At 40.4% G+C, this 21,606-nt stretch overlaps 1 protein-coding gene across 8 annotated transcripts in view; it reads right to left on the bottom strand.

Annotated features, from left to right (window-relative positions):
- Rab3-gef (Rab3 GDP-GTP exchange factor) overlaps nt 1–21,370 on the bottom strand; it is a 34,287-nt gene extending 12,917 nt beyond the window's left edge. The window contains exons 1-29 of one of the 8 annotated variants that reach the window (XM_076319333.1): nt 21,242–21,370; nt 18,440–18,662; nt 17,745–17,913; nt 17,090–17,255; nt 16,656–16,836; nt 15,897–16,054; nt 15,507–15,807; nt 14,782–15,111; nt 14,610–14,642; nt 14,182–14,291; nt 13,388–14,094; nt 12,791–13,005; nt 11,743–11,934; nt 9,650–10,003; nt 9,367–9,435; nt 9,091–9,291; nt 8,287–8,482; nt 8,100–8,189; nt 7,894–8,030; nt 7,663–7,821; nt 7,224–7,415; nt 7,060–7,147; nt 6,830–6,972; nt 5,467–5,607; nt 4,649–4,793; nt 4,188–4,317; nt 3,584–3,800; nt 2,523–2,795; nt 1,391–1,570 (exon numbers count right to left, since the gene is read on the bottom strand). In XM_076319333.1, the coding sequence (XP_076175448.1) occupies nt 1,391–1,570; nt 2,523–2,795; nt 3,584–3,800; nt 4,188–4,317; nt 4,649–4,793; nt 5,467–5,607; nt 6,830–6,972; nt 7,060–7,147; nt 7,224–7,415; nt 7,663–7,821; nt 7,894–8,030; nt 8,100–8,189; nt 8,287–8,482; nt 9,091–9,291; nt 9,367–9,435; nt 9,650–10,003; nt 11,743–11,934; nt 12,791–13,005; nt 13,388–14,094; nt 14,182–14,291; nt 14,610–14,642; nt 14,782–15,111; nt 15,507–15,807; nt 15,897–16,054; nt 16,656–16,836; nt 17,090–17,255; nt 17,745–17,913; nt 18,440–18,535 (5,373 nt within the window). In that variant the 5' untranslated portion in view covers nt 18,536–18,662; nt 21,242–21,370. Of the gene's footprint in view, nt 1–1,390; nt 1,571–2,522; nt 2,796–3,583; nt 3,801–4,187; nt 4,318–4,648; nt 4,794–5,466; nt 5,608–6,829; nt 6,973–7,059; nt 7,148–7,223; nt 7,416–7,662; nt 7,822–7,893; nt 8,031–8,099; nt 8,190–8,286; nt 8,483–9,090; nt 9,292–9,366; nt 9,436–9,649; nt 10,004–11,742; nt 11,935–12,790; nt 13,006–13,387; nt 14,095–14,181; nt 14,292–14,609; nt 14,643–14,781; nt 15,112–15,506; nt 15,808–15,896; nt 16,055–16,655; nt 16,837–17,089; nt 17,256–17,744; nt 17,914–18,439; nt 18,686–21,241 lie in introns of all 8 variants that reach the window. The other 7 variants (XM_076319327.1, XM_076319328.1, XM_076319326.1 and 4 more) reach the window with 7 other exon arrangements.
- Nucleotides 21,371–21,606: the final 236 nt, after the last annotated feature.

Below are 21,606 nucleotides of genomic sequence, written 5' to 3'. Positions count from 1 at the left end.
CCCATAGTATATATGTATATATATATGTATATAACATATATACATATATTATACAGGTATATATATTACATATATATTATATATATTATATATATTATATATAATATATATATAAGTAGAGTACCCTGTCGGTACATGAAATACAATTACCACATATTAAGTGTTAAGTACTAAAGTAAATAAACAAATATCCAATGAGATAAATAGAATTATGTAATAACCAGCGTGTCAGGGCTTCTTGTCCTGTGTGGATTCAACGGGTGTGTATGAGTGTGTGATCGACGTTATCGGTGGATATTGTACCGTGTATATATGTGCATGGACAAATTGTACATTTTCAGGGGAAAAGTGGGTGATTATTATTATTATTTTTTGGTCTTTTTTTAGTTTTTGGCTTTTATGTTCTCTATGGCTCATCTCCCCTCCGTCCCGCTCAGAGTCTTCATTCCTCGGGTGAATGTGTCACGTGTGTGATTAATCGTGTACAGGACCGCCTGAAAAGTGAATCTCTTCCGTGCGAGTTGTAGGTGTCCCCCGTGAAAGATCAACCAACCAGAGTCGATAACTCTTGACCTACTCGGTGTAAGGTTCGGTGTGTGATTCTGTCGTCATCATACACCTCACAAACTCATACATAAGACTGGTAAGATACGTACAAATACAAATTAAGCAGATCGTGGTGGCTAGCGATGGGAGATAATATTGAGTGGTCCTTGCATCAATGCAGTAACGAAGGGGGGGGGGGTTAAGAAAAGACACAGAGAGAAGATTCAATAATCGAAAGAATATGAACAGTAAAAGAGATGGTGGGTGGAGCGGCGGATCTACTCCCCTAATCGTCCACCTCGGTTCGATCTCTACAATTTCTTCTCGGAAATCGATTCTATTGGCGTTTTTATATCGGTTTAATTAAATTTAACCTTGAGCGCGATCCAACACTACGCGATCGAATCGAGGGGAACATGTTTTCCAGCCGAACCCCCCGGTAATTCATCAACATAACAAACGTCTCGGATTTATCGTTCAATCGCTGAAATAAATACATTGTTATACAATATTCAACATTAGTGGAGACATCGCTAATGAAAGACACGAATATATATATACATATATACACACACATATAATTCGTATATTATATATATATATATATATATTCAAAATCAAAAAGGACAACAGGGTGAAACGTAAACGAGTCGACTAAAAATAAAGGGGCGGCTGGTACCTAAAATGGTGGATAAATTTGGATGCACTTTCAACATTACATGACCAAATTGGACAAATGTAGAAGAAAAAGAAACGTTTGCACAACCGGTAAAAGTCGAAGTTTCCATTCTTCTTGCATCATTAGAACGCAAAAATTGGATGCATTTTTAGGCGCGAGTCATACCTTGCTATTTGCGAAGAGGAGACCCACGCCCTCCATGCAAACCTGAAGAAGTCCGCCCTCGCCGGTACGCATGTCCTGAACCGGGAATTCCCCGCCGAGCTCGATTCTCACGTTCGCACCCCGGCCACGGGCGGCAGCCTTTTCTATTGCATCTTTTATGCAATAATACAGCTTCTTAGACTTGAAAATACATTATATCACTGTTACGATCCATTTGGACTGCGCTCGACAGACTTTACGGCGAAATTGTCGCGTCGAGATAGTGAAGACTTTAGGTACTATGCAAGAGATCGTAAGTTGTGTAATTGACAAATCGAACGACTAATTCGTTGGCAACTTACGATCTCTGTGTATTATACTTGAGGCAGAAACGATTGCTCAAGCTCACCAAGGCTATCACCATCACTTTAATACAAAGCCAATCTAGCATAAAAATCTCACGACCATATCCTTTGCTTCTTTTGTATATATTAACCGTTTCTGACCAGTAAATAAATTAATTTTTCTCGATTTAATTTTACCAATTTTTTTATTAACAAACTAATGTCTTTTGCCTCAACTATATACACACGGTGATTAATAATTGATCATTCTATGTTATATTATACTCGTTTTCAGCGAACAAACGATAGAGCTATATTGTAGATTGTTGAATTGTTCTTAAAAGTTCTCGAATTCCACGTGAAATACCCTGTATAGACGTTTCTTCGGTCAAGAGTATACCCTCATTTGTTATTTAGATGAATGGTCACGCGTTAAATTCACTTACTCGCATTATGTTTATTCGCTGATTTGTGACGAGGGTGAAACGGAGTACTTGAGGATCATTAATTACAGAATCGGAAACTTAACAGTTATCGATTCAGTGAATACCCGTAAATCAACTGGAAAAAGGTTCGAATTCGACGGTTGAGAAACATAAAAAATCACATACGGTGAAAGGAAAATTAGACTGTTCGAAATGTATAGACAGAAGTAGTTGCTAAAAATAGTAGTCTATTCGAGAATTTGTTATTTCTCTTCGAACGATTTTCCAGTTTGTTTGTAGAGAATTGTATACACTAATTTTCTTATAAATTTGGATTCGGATACTGTGATTCTAATTGTGTGGAAACTTTACGCGAATGCGTACCTTTTTAGTGTAATACTTATGCAGCTGGGCTTGCCCGTTATTTTGCCGCCAAAGGCACAAGGTTTTATTCTTCGAACTGTACGACATATTGACGAGACGTTCGTACCACCATCGCTCGACGATCACCCCATTTACGGACCTCAGCACGAGACCGTCGTGACGTACCTCAAGGAATCGAAGATCGCCCTCCGCATCGTTTCCAGCATGCACAGTGAACGACTGCCGATGCATTTGTCGAGACGTGAGAGGCTTCAAATCTATGTCGTTCCCGTACTAGAATGTCGTAAAAAACTGACCTCAGAAGCTGCCGTCGATTTAACCAATCGATTTCGAGTTGAACTTTCAAATCACACGATTCTCTACATTCTGAAGCTTCGAACAAGGTCTTTTAGAAATTGAAAGAAAACTATTGAGAAATAATAGGTTGCTCGATAAGTTTTGTCGTTCGATAAGAAATGGAGCTATTAGAATGTTGTTCGTCGTTTCTTTTTCTAAAGATGTTACCACTGTTCGATGAACATGCGTGAAGTTTCATGTAGATCCGTCGACTCGTTCGTATATTTACAGTTGTTCAAAGTTGAAGTGTCATAGTATTTTTTTACAATGAAAAAAGCGACAAAACTTATCGAATAACCTAGTATATTGAAAATAGTATATCAAGCGTACTGATGTTAAAAAATACAGTATATCAACAAAACCCTTCTTCCTGTGATAAGTAGACCTTTTGTCCGAAAAATATTATTTCCTATTACCAAAATTGTGAATTGATCATGAGAGCATTGAAAGTTTCTTAATTGTTTGTATTGTTTAAATCTAAATCCCCTGTAAGTGCCTAAAATTTATGATTGACCACGTAACTATAATAAGTACAATAATCTCCATATAATCGAGACAATTTTATTCCTACCCAACTGAAACGAAATTATCCCCACCAGGGTCTACGTTCAGTTATCCGAGGATTATTGTGAGAGAAGGAGAGACAATATTGAATACATCGGTAGGTATGTTCTTTAACACGAGAAGTGTGTATTTCTTAAGAATAAGGAGGATCGAGTACTCACAAGATTATGAATTTGATCGAGAAGTTGATTAAGCTCTTGGCTGTAGATCAGACCGATGTGGCTCTTTCCAAGCAGCCTTCTCACTTTGCGTTTCACCTCGTTCTTCTCGACGTTCAACATCACCAGAATCGCCGTCAAATTGTGCAGCAGAGTGCACAGCAATCTATCCTCGTCATGCTCCAAACGTTTCTTCTCGCTTTCGCTCAAACTCTTGTACCTTTACACAATAGACGCATTTTAATTTCCTTCTTCTTCGTATCTCAAACACGCTGTCTATGTATAGCTAAGAGCTCCCAAGAAAATCTACGATAAAACCTCTTTATTACGCGGCAACGCAACGTAGAAACGCGTAAAAGATGAAACGCTGATATTAAACCCTTATCTTAAATTAAGCAGTAAATAATTGTGTAAAATAAAAATTATAATCTCGAAATAAGCAGGCAGGGATATTGTACTTCTTATGTAAATATCCTTTATAGTACCATTTTAAGTAAAGGATACTGATCATCACAGAAGGCGATTAACGAAAGTCTAAAATATAGCCACTTGACATTTGCAAATCCCTACGAAGCTCTCAGTATAATCAAGTGGAAATCATTCATACTTTTCCATCATTTCTCCCGGGCCTTGATCCATGCCAATCATGTCTCGTTCTTGAGACACTGCGTCCAGAAACGCATCCTCCCAAAACTGCATCTGGTCCCAAAGTGACGATCTCTCTTTCCCCAACAAACCTGTAAATATCGCCACACGGTGCTCATTCGTTCTTGGACATTCAATTCTCACTAGTGTGGCCAGATTTTATTCCCTAGAATCGCGATGCGATTCACCATCTTCTTTCACTCCAATCCCTTCAACGCACGATGCGCGAAGAAGATGAACTGTACCCACGGTACTATCTTTTCCCGCTCCTCCCAGTTAGCGATTTAGGGAATAAAACCTGGCTACGATTTTCAGATTAATTATTTGAATTCTTAAAAATGTGAAATATCTCACAATATTGAGCTTCATTTTCATTATTTGGTTATATTAATGATTTTTGCAAGAATAAATTTAATTCCCAACCTTCGAACAAATACGTTCTGGCATCCTCCGGACTTGGCGCGGTTGTAGTTGGCACCAGACTTCCACCGTGATACCGGAAACCGGTGCTCAACGACGATTTGCTGGACCAAACGCTGCCCGTACGTTGTTTCGCTTGTCGCGGGAACTGAAATCGTAGAATGGTATCAATAATCGACGAACGATCCGAACACGCGTAATTTTGTTACAGGATTTGTGATCGAGCAATCCTGCTCTAACAGTGTCTAAAGTACTAGCGGTAAGCTCGATTACGCTTCACGATCGAAGGAAAGCTTCGAACGATCAGACAGGTTTGAAAAGCAATTTCATACAAGCTTCTTGCAAGCATCGGATGACGCTACATAATGTAAATTGGTGTTCCTGGGGCTACCCCTCCCGACTCATAATAAGAGATCAATCTAGAGATACGTGTACCGTGTGCTAGCGAAGGAAGAAACATGAAAATGCGTTGGACTTAATGTTACATAAGCTTTCATCTGTCGTGTGCAAACGCTAATTCAGTGATTGTGGCAACATGCTATTCTCTGGTCGATCGTTCATTTATTGCCCGACGGATTTGTCACTGCTCGAAGGTTTCCCAAAACCCGTTACTTGGATATCCATAATTTTCGATGCTAATATTGTACAAGCTCGTATCGTTGTTCCCTCTGCATCAATAGCTATTTATCTAACAGCTAATTTGCCTAATGGGACTAGCCTCGCGGATAATTAGAGAGACAAGGTCGTATTTCACCGATTTGCTCTAAGAACTAGTTAATCTAGTAAAAGGGGGAAAAAAACTAATTCAGTTGATAATTTACATTGCCTTGCTCGACCTCGCTATCAGAGACAGTGCTTCGGAAAGAAGCTTGGTGCGCTTGCCGAAAAGCAGGATTAGTGATAATGCTACCTCCGTCTGTGGACAAAGCTTCGCTGCTTCCTGTTCCACCTCCCCGCCCACTCTAAAAACACATGATGCTTCTATATAGCACAGTTAAAAGAAAGTCGAATGTGGCGGTGTATCGCTAGTTGCTTCGACGCTTCGTTTCATCGACTGAATAGTAAAAGCTACTGGACGGCAGCTTTCGACGTTTCTTCGGCAATGCTTGTCGTTATCGTCTGGTGAGGTTCTCTCCAACCGTTTCGCAATCTAACGCGAACCATTGACGACAAATCGTGCAACAAGTGATCGACTCGGTAGCAATATTGATCGTGTACCTACGGTTATTTCGATCGTGTACACACAACAGCCACTGATTCGATGCGAAGATCGAAACGAAAGATCGTTTTTTAAGAGATACTGGTCTCCCGTTCCCTTTTTTCTCTTTTAATCAGAACTACCGAGTAGGAGTCGCGGGGATAGCGAGTGCAAAGCCTTGAACTGAAAACAGTGTTTCTTCTGGCAATTACTTTATTTTGTATACACGGATTCGTTAGGGGCAATTGTGAATCATCTCACTTTTCTTCTCTCTACGCTGGTTGGTCCTGCGGGCTAAGGAACTTCAAAATCAGTTGTGACTGCGCAACACGAGTGCGCAGAATCATTACACCACCGACCGCGAGGCGCAATGGTTCGAACCTTCTGAAACGTCAGACGCAGGCGGGGTTAATCTACTTAAACGCGACGAGTCACGTGAATCACTTCGGGATAATAGTACTCTGTCGAGAGTAACTCGATATATAAAATTTCAAATGGATTATCGACGTAATATGTTTCTATTAATCATTACAAATATTTCGTTTCAAATTGGGAACGAATTCCGATATATGCAATCACACGCTGTGATATGTATTTGAAAAAGAATAATTCAATGTATGATTTGAGGAGTTCTAATATTTCAACGCTCCTGACATTATTGTTTACAACAGTTTAATTATTGTAAATTAAACACGACTCGTCCGCGTAAATAGACGTCTACGTCTACGTCAGACGTTTCAGTAGGTTCGAACCGCTCCATTGGACGGTCAGCTACGTAATGACTCTGCGCATTCAAGTTGCGCAATGCCTTACCGTGCAGAACCAAGACGCAGGTCGAGAAGAAGGGGTAGCATCAAACAAGCTATATTATCTTAAGTAATCACGAATTTCTGTAACTCTGGATTCGTAGACTTTTCGCTACCTTCGCGATCCTCTGTAACCGAAAGTTTGAACATTGTTCGGATGGAACTCGCAGCCTTTTTTACCTCAGAATCGAACGATGTTAGCTTGCTGAGGAACTTCCCTTTTTTAGTAAACATATCGAGGAACATGTCCGTTGTCGATTGATTCCCTTCGGCCGCTGGCGACGTGTGGCCGTGCGGCATCTCCAAATGAACTTGAAGCGGCTCTGTCAGAGAACGACGATCAGAAAATGCTCGAAGATCGACTACGATCATTGCACATCTCTCAACTGTGATTTCAATCCACTACGAACCTGATTTTTGTCGTTCGTCCGCGAACTGGGGTTGAGTAGGGGATTGCGGTGACTTTAAATTCTCCCTGCTGTCAAACGGACTAGACGCCTGAAAAAAAATTGACAAAAGAGTGAAACGCGTAAACAAGAAAAGTATTGTTTCGTTTGGTGCGAATGGCGCATACTTGGGACATCATAGAACTATCGAAGCCTCCCTCGGGTAGGTCCTTGCTCCAGTAATGGGTATGTGCGATCTCCATTAGCTGAAAAACCGAAGCCATCCCGCCCAGGCCGAAATTATTGTAAGTGTGTCCAAGACCATGAGCCACTGCTTGAAGGCACTTTAGCATTCCCTTGTAAACCGATTTCGAAATGCACTGTTGACAAAAATAAGAATGGAAATAATAGCGCGTTTCGATGACACCGGTTTCCATTTATTTCTGCTCTGAAAACAACACTGATAACAATCGAGACAAAATCAATTAGGTGTTTAAAGTCGCTACTCCTACCATGAACGCAATATCAAACTGTGGTATCTAAACAGTCTGATGGTGGTGACTTTGAACGATCAATTGACTTTTTTCGATTGTAAATGACAGTCGTCGAAGAGAGTATTGAACTCACCACATCGTCGATGTGATCGTCAGGGCTGATCTTTTTATTGAGACCTTTGTTCAACTTCGTGATCACCAGATCTCGATAGCTCTCGTCTTCCATCAACTTCTTCAGCCTGTTCAACTTGAGCCAACCGACTCCTTCCCCGGCTAAAACTTGATTCACCACCTGAGTCGAATTCAATATTTAAGTTCGTGATCTTTGTACGAATTCTTTGGAATTTTTGCAAACGATACGTACGTCCGTGAGAAAAGCTTGGTTGTCGCTGTTTGCACTAGACCGTTCTGCGTTTTGCATTCTTTGAATGTCCTCTTGACTGGTCCTATTCGTTGAGTGTTTTATTAATGACGAACGCTCGACCAGTCCAGTCTTGCCTGCTGAAAAATGATTCAAGTTCTATTGTTTGTATAGACATTTTAAAAACGTCAATAAAGTTGAAATAATACTTTTAGGGAAAGATCCGAGTATCTGTGTCTTCTTATCTGATCTCTGCTGAGGGTGAGGACCGGTATTTCGATTAGAATTATTTTTACTGCCTGCGAATGGAATTGGAAAAATGCATTCAGTGAAGGAAATTTGGAAAGAAAAATGTCTTTTTTCCGTAGACAAAAATAAACGAAAGTTCAAACATACCGAATAGATCGCTAAACATGCTGCTCGTTTGCGCAGCGATGCCGTTTATATCGCTACTAATATTGCTGAAAAAATCACGTCCGATATCTCTGCGCCCTGAGCGATTATCCGAAGGGACCAGTTGCGTGCTATTCGAGTCCCTTCGTTGCAACAATCCTGGAGATGGTGGAGGGGATTGCTGCTGGTCCCCGTGACTCTGAACAATTTCGTTAACAATTAAATTGGAACTCGTCTACCTCGTTTCTGAACGTCTTTGTTAAATTCTACGTATATTTGTTCAAAATTTCGTTCGTAATGTAGAATTTATAATTCGCTGGACTCGATTTAAAACTTGACTTTGAGAGCAATTTAATTTAATTTCAATTTATTAAAAGGCTTTAATTAACTTTTAGAGTAATTTAATTTAATTTTAATTTATTAAAAGGCTTTGGTTAACTTTTAGAGTAATTTAATTTAATTTTAATTTATTAAAAGGCTTTGGTTAACTTTTAGAGTAATTTAATTTAATTTTAATTTATTAAAATAGTCTACAAATAATATTACAATAATTATAGAAGTAATAATAAAATAACGATAAAAAAAAATTTCATATTGGTAATAATACCAATACTCGATACTTTGTCGAACAAGAATACAAATCTTTTGCGATTGCCCTCTGTATATTTCCACTATATTAGGAAATATCTCGAAAAAAATTTTTTAGAAGTAATCTGACTTTATACTTGGTTTCCGTTTTTTAACATTTTTTAAATTTCGCAATTCGAGAACGAGTTTCGTTTTTAAATTCAGATTAAAGTTGCATACCTTGATCAAACCTTTCTTCGCGGCCACTTCTTTGGCACTCTTCGTTAAATCCCCGAATGTACTCTTGCCCACGTACGTTAAATCGTCGAATGTGTTTTTGCTGACCCCTGCCGCGGTTTTGCTTGCTTCCAAAGCGGTCTTCGACACCTCCTGCACGGATTTAGTAGCCTCCCCCACAGCCTTCTTCGTCTGCTGGGTCAACTGTTCCAAATTCCAAGGAAAAAATATTATACATCTCGCATAGTCCATTCAACCTGTTTCTGTGATAATAATTACCTGCTCCAGTGGTGCGAACAGACTGTCTTCCCCAGCTTCTGTGATCTTTTCCTTCGCCTGGTGTTTCAACTGTAAAGCAAACCATTTCTGTCATCGTGAGAGACGAACAACGTTATCTAAATTTATTAAAAAATACAAATATATTAAGCATGAAAGGGAAAATACATTAATTACATTAATGGTTACGTTTTGATAATGATGGAGCTCGAGAGGACTATTTACTGTGAAGTTTAATCATAGTTTGACACTGATTCATCTTTCGAGGAGAAAATGGTGAACGTGCCTTATCCATGTGCGCGAGAAGTCCATCCTGACTGCTCTGCCTAGTCGTTTCGCGAACCAAGTCCTTCGCCTGAGTTGCGATCTGTTCGAAGAGCGATCCTTGGGAACCCTGACGCAGAACACCATTACCAGTAACGTTGGAACTGTTCTGTCTTTGCCCACCCTCTACAGACTGCTTCTGCGCACTGCTCAACGAGACTTGTCGAGTAACTGTGGGCGACTCGGAGTTGTCGTTGCTGCTGCTACTCATCTGTCGCGGCAAAAGTGGTCCAGTTCCAGTCCCGAAGCTGGAAGGTCTCACTAAAACGTTCCCAACGCTCGGATGACGTTGTAGAACCGCCTCGCTAGGTTGAATCTTTGAAAAAAAACGGTTAGCTTTAGTATTCGTCGAGTCAAAGTCCGTTGAAAGAAGACCTTTTCGTAGAATCTTGAAACAGAAAGACGATCTACGTCTTACAGGGATAAGATCCCTTCGATCGATTTGTACAAAGTCAGAGAAGAGTTATTAGCTGCAAAACGAATATTGGATGCTACGAATATAATACTTTAGGGGATGAAGATTCAACATGGGTGTCTAGATATTACTTGTACCAACTTGTTGCGAAGAAACGTTAATTGCATGACCATTTCGTCGAGGGATGCGTGTATTTAATTTTTTGTAATTGTTGTTAGATTAACGCTGGTTCTGTATAGAGGGTTATTACGTAATTAGCACCGGTGGTGTCTCTCGGATGATGATACAAAAACGCGACAGTGAGAAGTCGAACTGTGTAATAATGAATTTTGATAATGAGCTGCTTTTTTTTTTTTAATTAATTGTAGTTTTTTATCTAAATCGATTCTCTGTATTATTCTATGTATAAAAGTATTAAGACGTCGACGTCGAAAAATGAATACTATACGAGTCATTTGATAATGGAATGCACTTGAAGTTTCACTACACAGTGAATGACTGCATCGGCTCTAAGAACGTTTCATTTCGGAGTAACTCATAAAGTATACATTTTTTTATACCAATATCTTGGTATTTATACACGCAGAATGTTCGAAAGAATCGATTTTTGTAAGAAAAAACGTATGATATTGTGAAAAAAAAAAATGGCAACTGCACTTTTTCGATGCACCGATGCACTTAAGAAAGAAACGAGGTCATAGTAAGATGGACATCGTGTTACACTCATCTGACTCCCCATCTGCCATATATAACACATCCTGTACAATCAATATTACAATTAATATCGTTGATACGTTACAAATTTTAATTTTAATTATCGCAAACAATATACTGAGCATTTTAATTGAACGTTCAAATACTAATACAAATCCCGTTTTTGTATAAAATTTCCGTGATTATTAACTGACAAAAGTGTCCTATCGGTGTGAATTTTTAATGATAGAAAGGTGTTGTATCGATTCGGAATAGTTACAGGGTACAAACACATCAAATGAATTAATAGTAATTGAAACAATAGAGAGAGAGAGAGAGAGAGAGAAAAATCCAAAACTCCTCAGTCAGATCCATGCAGAGACTTCGTCAATAAATATTCGATGGTGCATTTAAAATTGAAAAAGTGCCATAAAATCGATTCTCGCCAAATCTTGCAGAGTAAAGTGTTGCCACGTAATTTATCGAATGTAAAACGCATGCATCTGTAAATGTTCCCAAAGAGAAGTCGACGAAGCAAAAATCAAATTCACGCAATAAAAGTAAAACAATGATACAAATTGCGAAATATAAATACGAGTATTTATTCCCTGATGTGAACACGACTGAAATGAAAACTAAACAAAGAACCGATATATCCATAAAATTCTTACAAACCATAAGAACAAAAGTAACGATTCGTTTCGATTGTAGAGACGCAACGAGTGTAGAGAGAGATCACTCGATGCGTACGAAAACGAAAGAGAAGGTCCTTGTAACGCGATAACGAAATCGAGAAAAGACTTCATGCTGGGTACATCGAGTGAAAAAAAAGTGTTCTCTTGGTGATTTTACAGCATGCAGCTCGGTCGACACCAAGTAGAAAAGGTAAATTGATATACGGATACACTGAGAGGCAGAAACTGAGACTGGCGTGGAGGATGACTCACAGGAACGACAAATCTATTGACACGTGAGGTCCTGTGGGAGATGGCAGGACGATCACTGTCGCTGACCGTCGGAGTGGCTAATGACCCCATGCCTTCTCCGAACTGTCCTACCGAACTTTGTGCACTCAGGATTGTGCGTGGTGTTATTGTTGATGCAGAGTCTGACTCAAAGCTACCACCTTCCTCTTTATCCTATGATCAAGTAGTCGGTTAACGCGCTGAACATGCACTAACGGTGTAATAGCAAAGATAAAAGTCTGAAGAATCTGTGGAAAGTTAATGACCGCTTTGAAATATATTAATGTATTGGTCCAAGTTCTCTTATACCATAAGTGCGGAATACAGCAGTCCCTAGTTATATGAAAACGAATTGAGTCACACTTATTTCGTGAAACCGAGAAAGATGTTCATAAGTGTACTATAAAAGGATTGGCGAGGTTTCTCCGATGAAAATGAGTACAAACTCGACCTCGTTCGGTCTGTCCTCTGCGGGGACAATTATACGTCATGCAACTCATTTTTGAAAAACTTCCAATTTCGTAAAATTAAAAATATTTCGATCCGAATATTTAGACTTATCTTCATCGGGAAAATTCATATCGATAATCCTCTTGCGAAGGTACAATGACAAATATACAAATTTTAATTTAGAAAAATGATTTCGAGGACTACTGTAATCGAATCACTTTTACAGGTATCGTCAAGACACGCGTAAGTTAATTATTTATTTAATCGGTTACTCGAAGAATTCGTTCTGTTACTTTTGGCGCGCGATGATGCTTGATATGTACCTATCACACTACCAAGAATACTACTCCAATTTCGTTCAAGCTTGCGCAAAATGAGTATCTGTAGATTATACAGGTAAGGATGCACGCCAGTGCGGGGACAATTTTCAAAACCGTGTCTTACGGACCGCTAGATAATAAAACGGAAAGACATTGTTCTTTGCACGAATTTTATTTCTAAGCGGGTCGAAAAGGAAGTAAGAAATTTCAAAGAGAAGATCTTGCGTGAAGTGTGTAACGTTCAAAGAATGTGCGCTTACGTTTGTCGATTGCGAGCCTTCTTGTGTTTTCAGGTTCAACTCTAATTCCAAATCCATGCTGCAGTCGCTGTGACTAGAAGAGGTGCTCGGTGGACTTTCGGGCCTCACTGTTGACTCCTTCTCCACCTCGGGATATTGCAATGCACTCGGTGGGTTGTAGACGTCTCTTGAGTTCACTGACAGGGACATTTGTTGAGGTTGTGAGCAATTGTAACCTGCGACACAAATCGAGCTTCCATTTGTCATCGTTCTCTCCTAATTGATTTCTAAGGATCGACTAAACTTTAATACCACTGCTTCGAACCAATCTCGCTTTCAAGCAACAAAATCGGGACCGTCGGTTCCCTTGAAAGCGGGGTAGGTAGCGATTTTTTGTCTTTAAAATCATCGAAGATCTCACTTAGACCGAAAAAAAACAGGTGGAGAGATTCTGACTTTTGAAACCGGGGGTAAAAACCAAATCTTGAAAGCGGGGATTACCGTAATCTTCTGAAATAGCTTCAGAAATGATACTATTGACTCAGAAAGAATAAAAAGAAAACGAAAGAGTCACTTGACCATTATTGTGTCCCAAACTGAACAGAATTGATTACTCACTGGGCGACAGGTCGGACGACACTATTTCGGAAACGAGGTCGCTCAAAGAGGAGTAAGAGGAACTAGTGCCCTCAGCGCCTTCGGAATCCGATCCGCTCTCGTCCGTCGGCTGACTCTCGCGTTCCTTCATCTCCTTCAGAGCGTTCGCCAGCGAGCTACCCGAGTCCCAAACAGGAAAGTAGATAAGCTCCAGCTTGGAGGCGTACCACTTGGGCTTGTCACCAATTTGTACCGGATCGTACACCCCTGTCTGAACTCTGAGGAACGCCACGTTACTCGGCGTTAGAGACCACTCAGCCAGAAACTCCACCGCTTGGGTCCGTGCGAATTTGTTCAGGAAATGGCTGGTCCGTGGTCTCGAACGTAAGAATGAATTGATCTGGAAAGCGACCACCGGCCGCGGGTACAGCCTCAGGGTCCTGGTGTGCTCGGTGAAATTCGCGAGTAGATTCTGCGATGTGAAGAAGCGCACCATGGCTACCCTAGTGGCGATGTCCACCGAGTCCACATCGTTAGCGTAGATGAAGGGATTGAACGGTGGCGGGGCATTCTGAGATGTGGGTTTCTGAGGCGATGAGGAACCGGCCGATTGCGACACGGAGGATCGACGTGTACCAGGTGTCACTCCTGTACTAGGAGAACTCAGCGGACTGCCCTGAGAATGCGCGTGATGATCGATGCTCGATCTGTGCTTTATCGACGAAATACTGTGGAATGTGATTCGATTTATCCTATTCTAGATCTTGAAACCATTCTGAGAAGAGTTATCGACGAAATCATTATTGAAACCTCACCTCAAATTGGACAGATGAGAAGTCATGCTCTCCCTTCTGCTGGGTGCCTGTAACGAAGTTCGCGGTGGATTGTCTTGCGGCACAGGTTGCGGGGTCATGCTAGCCATTGCCTGAAAAATATTGGACCAATGATGAGAGCGAAAGAGTACTCTAAAGATCGCTTTCTCTAGAACCCACGAGCGAAACTCGTCTCGGCGTCACTGAAGCAACTACGTCTACTCGATCTAACTTTACGGCTAGGCTTCCTACATATTTGCTTTTCTTTTCTTTTTTTTTTCCAAGCTTCCTTCTTAATTTTCGGTTCGGAAGTAGACCGTACTTTCCACGACGGGTTCAAAATAATACAAAAAAAATTCCCCATGCCGCTAACTACAACACAAGGACTTCAGCTATACGCTACATGCAGAAAGTGGTAGTGAAATATTTACATCAGAGCCGGCTTGGTCCATCAGTCGCATCGCCTACAGAACCGAACGGAGGAGCAAGGGATTAATGAAAAACGTTCTCATAGTTCCACGACCGATCGAGTTTTTTTTCTTTTTTTTTTTCTTTTTATCAAAACGATTATCCGTTCGGTCGTACGACGGTCGTTCTATTTACCTGTTTCAAGTGGTTCTTTAGTATGCTGCCTTCTGGCTCGGGCAACGGGGGTAACTGGTCACCTAGACCGGTGGGCGCGTTTATCTTATTGCTGTCTAGATCCACTAACCAAATGTCATCGGGCATTTTAAAGTTCGTTTTGTACAATAAAAAAGTTGCAGGTATTCCGATAACAAATGGTGTAGGTGCAAGCAACAACTGTTCCGCGCAGCTCATGCACGTGGGTAACAACGGTATCGCAGGGAACATGTACTCCAGAGGATAAATCATTGTAACGAACGCCATTACGGACATCGACAGGGCATTGTAGTCGCGGGATTGCAACACAATCTGAAAGCAAACACAGAACCGTGTTACTCGACGATACGATCTTTTGAGTTTCGAAGCGAGGCAAAAAAGACTTAGTATTCCATCTATTTTCTTGATACGGTAGAATCTCCATAGATGGCAATAGCTCGGGACCTTCGTGTGGTCACAACACATTCGTAGATATTTTACATACCGAAAACGTTACTTATTTACCTAGAAAAGGTCCGGAATTGTACTATCGGATCACACGGCTGACTAAATTCGAGAATAACTACTTGTGGAGTGAGGCTAGCGATTGTTAGCATCTATGAAGTGGTCACGCATTAGCCAACTGTGGATATTTTACTGTGTTACGTAGATATAGAGGATTGGGCAATTAAAATGGGGTGGTATGAAATTGTTTTCGCAAGACTCACCTTGTGCTCCAAGAGAATCAACGTGAGGACCTTCAAACATATGTCAACGCCAAGAAGTTCCAGGGGTAGATGCAGAGGGAAATCAACGAGAGAAAATCTAGTATGGTCTGGGAGTGCAAAACAGAGTGGTGGCTGCATACTTCGCGATACTATCTCAACTTCGACCCGTGTCTTTGTGGGAACCGGCACAGGGCTGCTCAGCAAACGTAATATCCATGTCTCGATTTCCTTGACATCGTGGGCGACTATAGCTGGCGTTCCCTCGAGCACTTGGCCTATCAGGGCACTCCACACAGTGTCTCTGTTGACAAATCGACAAAGGTTTCTCGTTACCCTGTATGATAACCGATCACGAGATAGATTAAGTAGAAGAAGAGGAGTTGATTATACCTGTTGGTCTGTTTGGAAGCTCCCACTTTCTGCGGCGATGAACTTTCGTTGCACGCGTCGACGATCTTCTTCAAAAAGAAAAGGCATTCCCGGAACATCGAAAAAAACGGATGATGGGAAATGATGCATAGTGACGTCAAAGTGTGATTTCGTATCCTCTGAAAAGACAACGTTGACGATTCTGAATGCGCCCCGTTATAATTCCTGACTTGGTCGGGGAATATCAATTAACCGAAACTCATGACCGATAGAGTATAGCGAATGTAACCCTTTTTGGATAGATAATGATCCTACCAATCTCAAACTTCTCTAAACCAGAGGTGTATTAAAACTTCAAATCTTAACATGGAAAAGGTTACCAATTTACCCAATACATTCTTTAAGTCTATCGTTGCTCAAAATTACCATCTTCCTCTTTCAGAAAATGTAACAAACAATACTGAACTGACATAGGTCCTCGATTAGTCTTAGGTGGTCCCTCGACCACCATTCCATAGACAATAGATTGTCTAAGTCTATCTTTGCTCAAAAATTACCATCTTCCTCTTTCAGAAAATGTATTTTTACTGTAACAAACAATACTGAACTGACATAGGTCCTCGATTAATCTTAGGTGGTCTCTCGATCTAAATCTATCTTCGCTAAAAACAGTGATCTTTGTTTTCCAGAAAATGTATCCTTGCTGTGACAAACAATATCGATCTAACTTAGGTCCTTAACTAATCTTAGATGGTCTTAGTGCCAAGAACTTCGCTTTACCTGTCGTCTGCGCGAAGCACGCGGCGATGGCGAGTGACTTCCACCGCTCTCGCTGTCTCCACTCGGTGCTGTGACGCCTAATTTCGGCGCACTGGGTATATGGGATATGTTGGAGTCCCTTCTGCTACTGGGGCATTCTTTCTCAGAGTCGCTAGGACCTACTGCACTGCTCCTATAGTCGCTATAAAGAACAGCTAGAGATACAATCTTATAGTTATTGCAGATCGGAGATCTAACACACCGCGGTTTCATCTTTACGTTCTTCGACCCCTTCGTGACGAGACAAAGAATCGATAGAATCGTTCGATCGACGAATCGATAAATCTGAATTGCTCTGGATGGACCATCGATCGATTCTCTCTCCATTGACTTTTTTTTTTGAAATTTAAAAACACCATATGTACGAAGCAATAAAATAATGTGTTATATTTCACCTAGAAAAGGCAGAATCCGTGCTCTTTTCCATACTCTTCCTCCAGCTCTCCCTTCTGAACGTAGTATTGTATTTGTCTCTTCTGACGGCGACCTCATCCCCAACCGCCCCTCCTACCCTCCCTATCGCCCGATAAAAGTTCACACAGATTCCATAGCGAGTCTTTCCTGAAATATCGCAAAGCAAATCTTTTGCAACACGCTCGGAGTATGGAGAAAATTGGTACAGATTTTTTTCTGGTAAATGCACTCATTCTATCTCAAAGGAACCAACACGTTATATACACGAATTAGGAAGAAAATGTTATATTGAATACGTTAAACGAATGAGAGTTGATTTAAATCCCTAGAAGAAGAAAAGTTGAACGATGTTACAAGGTCTATCTTCCTATGACTTCGCTGTCTTCGTAAACGATGAAAATGTGAGAATTAACGAGAAAAAATAATTACAAAAAATGTAGAAGTTACGAGAAGTTGAACTTTGTTACATTGATTCACCTTTTTTTATCAGTCCAATTGCATCACAATTGGTATCGTATGTTTCCCTACTCTGATCGTTTGGAAACGTCTCGATCGAGAGTAGTTATTTAAAAAAAATATTCTTCGAAGCGAAATTAATATCTAAAGGGAATATTGATACGAAAAGAAACTCTGTACCGGAGTCTTTGTCCGTGAGAGTGAAGGTGAAGGAGGTGGCCTCTCGTAAGGCTGTGCGTTTAGGGCCCACGCTGGTGCAGCCCTCCGGTTGGCAGAAGTAGACCATATCCAAAGGCAGTGGAAAATCTTTGTGATCTTCCACCGGATATCTCCGCAATAATTGTGGAACCTATCATCAATAAAATTCCCTGTTAGAGTTATTAGTTTCAAAATTTCGTCCTCTTTTTTTTTGAAAATGAGAATCAATGCCAATAAAAAATATCTAATCGAAGAATCTGCGAATCTGACCAATAAAAAATATGCAATTGAATATGACTTGTCAAAAACAAATTTTCCAACCAATAAAATATGTACGATTAAAGATGACTAATAGAAAATACATTTTCCGACCAATGAATAATATATGATCGAAGATAACTTATTGGAAATAAATTAATGCAATTTATAATACGGCACAGTGCATCTTTGTTGGATAAATTTGTATTTCAGAGGTAGATGTAAATATATATAACGTAGTGTTTCTATTTTAGAGTAAGAGAGAAATGATGTCGATAGGTTAATGTAGATGTTTAATTGGCTCGTTTCAAACGATCAATTCGAAAGGCAAGATGTATAATTTTGTCACGGAGTATTTAAATTTAGTTTAATAGTTTTAATACACGGTTTAAGTTAGGTGTCAGTTTGTACGAAAATACCTGCACAGGCTGCCGAGAGACTAAGGGCAATCTGGCCCCCACAATGGCGAGATAATCCACCAAGCGGGGGCACAAATACTTCTTCTGCGTGTCCATGGCTGTAATTTACAGCTCTGTCACCGTTCTGTAGAGTATGTACGGGTCATCTGAGCCGACGGCTTTCTGTCCGGATCGTTTCCCGATCGAATCATGACTGTACCATTCTCTGGTTAATCTTCCGCATCTGGAGACACGGAAATCGATAGACTGAAACCGAATTTCGTAATTGGAACAATTAAATATAACTTTCGGTCGTGTAATCAGTTCGAACGAGAACTCAAATAAAAGCAATCCTTGTGAAACTCGTTGAAGATATTTTATAGAATGTTTGCACATATCCTCGTGGGGGAAAACACTCATTAGTTTAAAAATGAACCGAGCATATAAGTAATCACAAAATGATTTCTGTTTATGCTTTGAAAATAAATCGAAGAGTACGTTTAGAGTGTGGCTCACGGTTTTTTCGTTTTAATTTTCTTAAAGCTTTGAGAAATTCACATTTCTGTGAATTTAATTAAAAAAAATCCACAAAGTTGATAGTTCATTAGAGCGTTCGGAAAGTTCTACGAATTCCACACCAAATAAAAGTATTTTCATTCGAATTTAGTTCGAATCTTCTATAAGACAAAATTGATCGTGTTAAAAAAGAAACAGTCAATTAATAACAGGTTCGTGTGTAAAACTTTTTGGAGCACGATTCTCATTGATTTCTTGTGCCCCGTGACCTATATTGAGTTATCTGGATTCGTAGAAAGGCTTGAGTACTACACAGAATTCAGCTGATCCTGTTTTCCTAGAACATTTATCGTGTTGTTAAAAAAAAAATTTTCTAAAAAACTTTCGACGTTAACACCGAGTCTTAGAGTTTCGACAATTTGCCTTGTCATTTAATATCTTCCTTCTGTACGTAAATGCGAAATAAAAATTTCTAAATATTAACGAACATACTTTTTGACACTTTTGAGTATTCATTATCATTTAAAAATAAACACATATCTTTTGGCGCGAGGTTGTCTGACTGATTGTCAAATAAAAACATTCATCACGTCACAGAAAGTCATGCCCGTCATACTTTGTTCAAACAAAAACATACTACATAATCTCGTACTCGAGAGAGTGAATTAATTCTCTACTAATTAAACACTATGACCCAGGTTTTCACGATCAAGGATCACCTTGTTAAATTTGTCTCTCTTCGTGTTTTATTTTCATCACCTTGACGATAGATTTTCATTAAATTCGAGTTCTTCATTCTACAAGACTTTCTCCGAAAAATTATTAAACACGAACAGACAACATTTCACAATACGATCAAATTCGTTGATTTACCAAGTATATGTTATGTCAACAATTATCTTGATTTTCCACAATCACATAACATTGTTTTATATTCAAATACCATTTATTTTCATTCTACTCTCTATAAGCTACGATAATAAGGTGCAAAATTCCTAATTAATTTTCGATATTTTTCCTCTTTCGCGAAATTCCAAGGTACGCTTATTATAATCTCAGAAAAAACGATTCGAAACGGGGCATTTCACTAATCGAGGGGGCCCCCCCGCACGAAAATTTGTAATCGATGAGCCCGCTTAAAATATGTATGTCATCGCGAAGTTACGCGCGCGTTTGCGCGGAATCTCGCGTCCCGTATTTACCGAAAAAAGAAAAGCCAACCGACGATTTTCCCCTAACCGAATAGTTTCGAGCTCGTGGAGGGTCGTCCCCTCCGAAACGTCAGCGACTTCTGTGCCAAATCTAAGAACAAGGGATACGTCACACCGACGATACGTTCTCTGACGCAGAACGCCTCGTTTCCGGTCCGTTTCGTTGCCCACGGAGCGATAAACGCGAAACGCGATTAAGTACCGAAGGACGCCGATTTCAAGTTTAAACGCTTCACGCGCTCGTACTCGTTAGGCGTAACTCGTTACTCTCGAGCTGTGAAAATTCCCAATGAAAACACGCGTGACGTGTTTCCCGAGAGAACCTTCGAAATACACCGAAACCGTCTACCAAGTGGAAGATTTCGTTGATTGGCGGTAATTGCGTTAAATTCGTCTGTATCGATCGCGGTACGGTCACCAAATTGCTCGATACTCCCTCCTTTCGAGATCCATCGGTATATGTTTCTCAAAGAATGAAAAGATGAAAAGAAATTTCCTTGAAAAAGTATCTCGAAACCACGTTTCGAAAACTGATCTTTAAATTCACAGACACTGTTCAATAGGAAACTTGCAGTTCCAGGTTACATCCGATCATACCGCTTTTTTATACTAATAGAAGGTATTAAAACCGCGTTCGGCAATATGTTGACACCGTCGAGCTTATAATGTGTATCGACGATCGTGTTCAAGACCGAATGATTTTTTCGCGAACGTTTCGTGGATGTTCCGTTTCCGTTCGAATCGAAATGGTACTCTAACTCGAAGTACGAAACGATGCGTCGACGAAAGGTAACTTTTTGAACCTTCGAAAATTAACGACGCGGAGAACGACTCTTGCGAAAATTGATAACGCGAAATAATGAAACGTTTACGAGGTCCCCGATCGATCGGTACACGTCTCGTTGAATTTCGTCGCGAGGTACGAAAACGAACGAGGAAAATTTGCACGTTGTACGACGACGTAATTCGTCGATACTTTGGAGTCACACTTGTATTTTTTTTTTTTTTTTGTTGTTTTCCCGTGTGCGTCAAAACTGTGATATTTGAACGCGTAACGCAAGTCCAAGAAGAGTAGGTACGATTTCGAAGGACTTACGTGTCGTTAGACGAAGATACGGTCCGTGGAGAGCCGCCACTTGGACACCGTCATTGGAAAAGCCACGAACCCGCTCCGTATCGCTCGAATGGCGATACCACACTGGCGATCGTTTGCACGAGAGCTACTAGGCAGTCGTGCAACCAGGGGCGGCACTTGCGTTGTAAAAGGAACCACCGTTGCCCTGAACCGATAGTGAGCCCGGATCACAGGCTGCCTCGATAATGGGGTTCCCCTACCGAGTCCTGTTCTGCGAGCGGAGCAAATTTTCTTGTTGCCAGAATACAAGACACAAGACAAAACCATTCACACGACTCGAGTAGTTGCACACTCAATGGAGAAAATGTTCATTTACGTACACCAAT

This window comes from Ptiloglossa arizonensis, chromosome 8 (genome assembly GCF_051014685.1).
Source record: "Ptiloglossa arizonensis isolate GNS036 chromosome 8, iyPtiAriz1_principal, whole genome shotgun sequence".
Taxonomy (NCBI): domain Eukaryota; kingdom Metazoa; phylum Arthropoda; class Insecta; order Hymenoptera; family Colletidae; genus Ptiloglossa; species Ptiloglossa arizonensis.
This window is presented reverse-complemented; position numbering and strand designations above follow the sequence as displayed.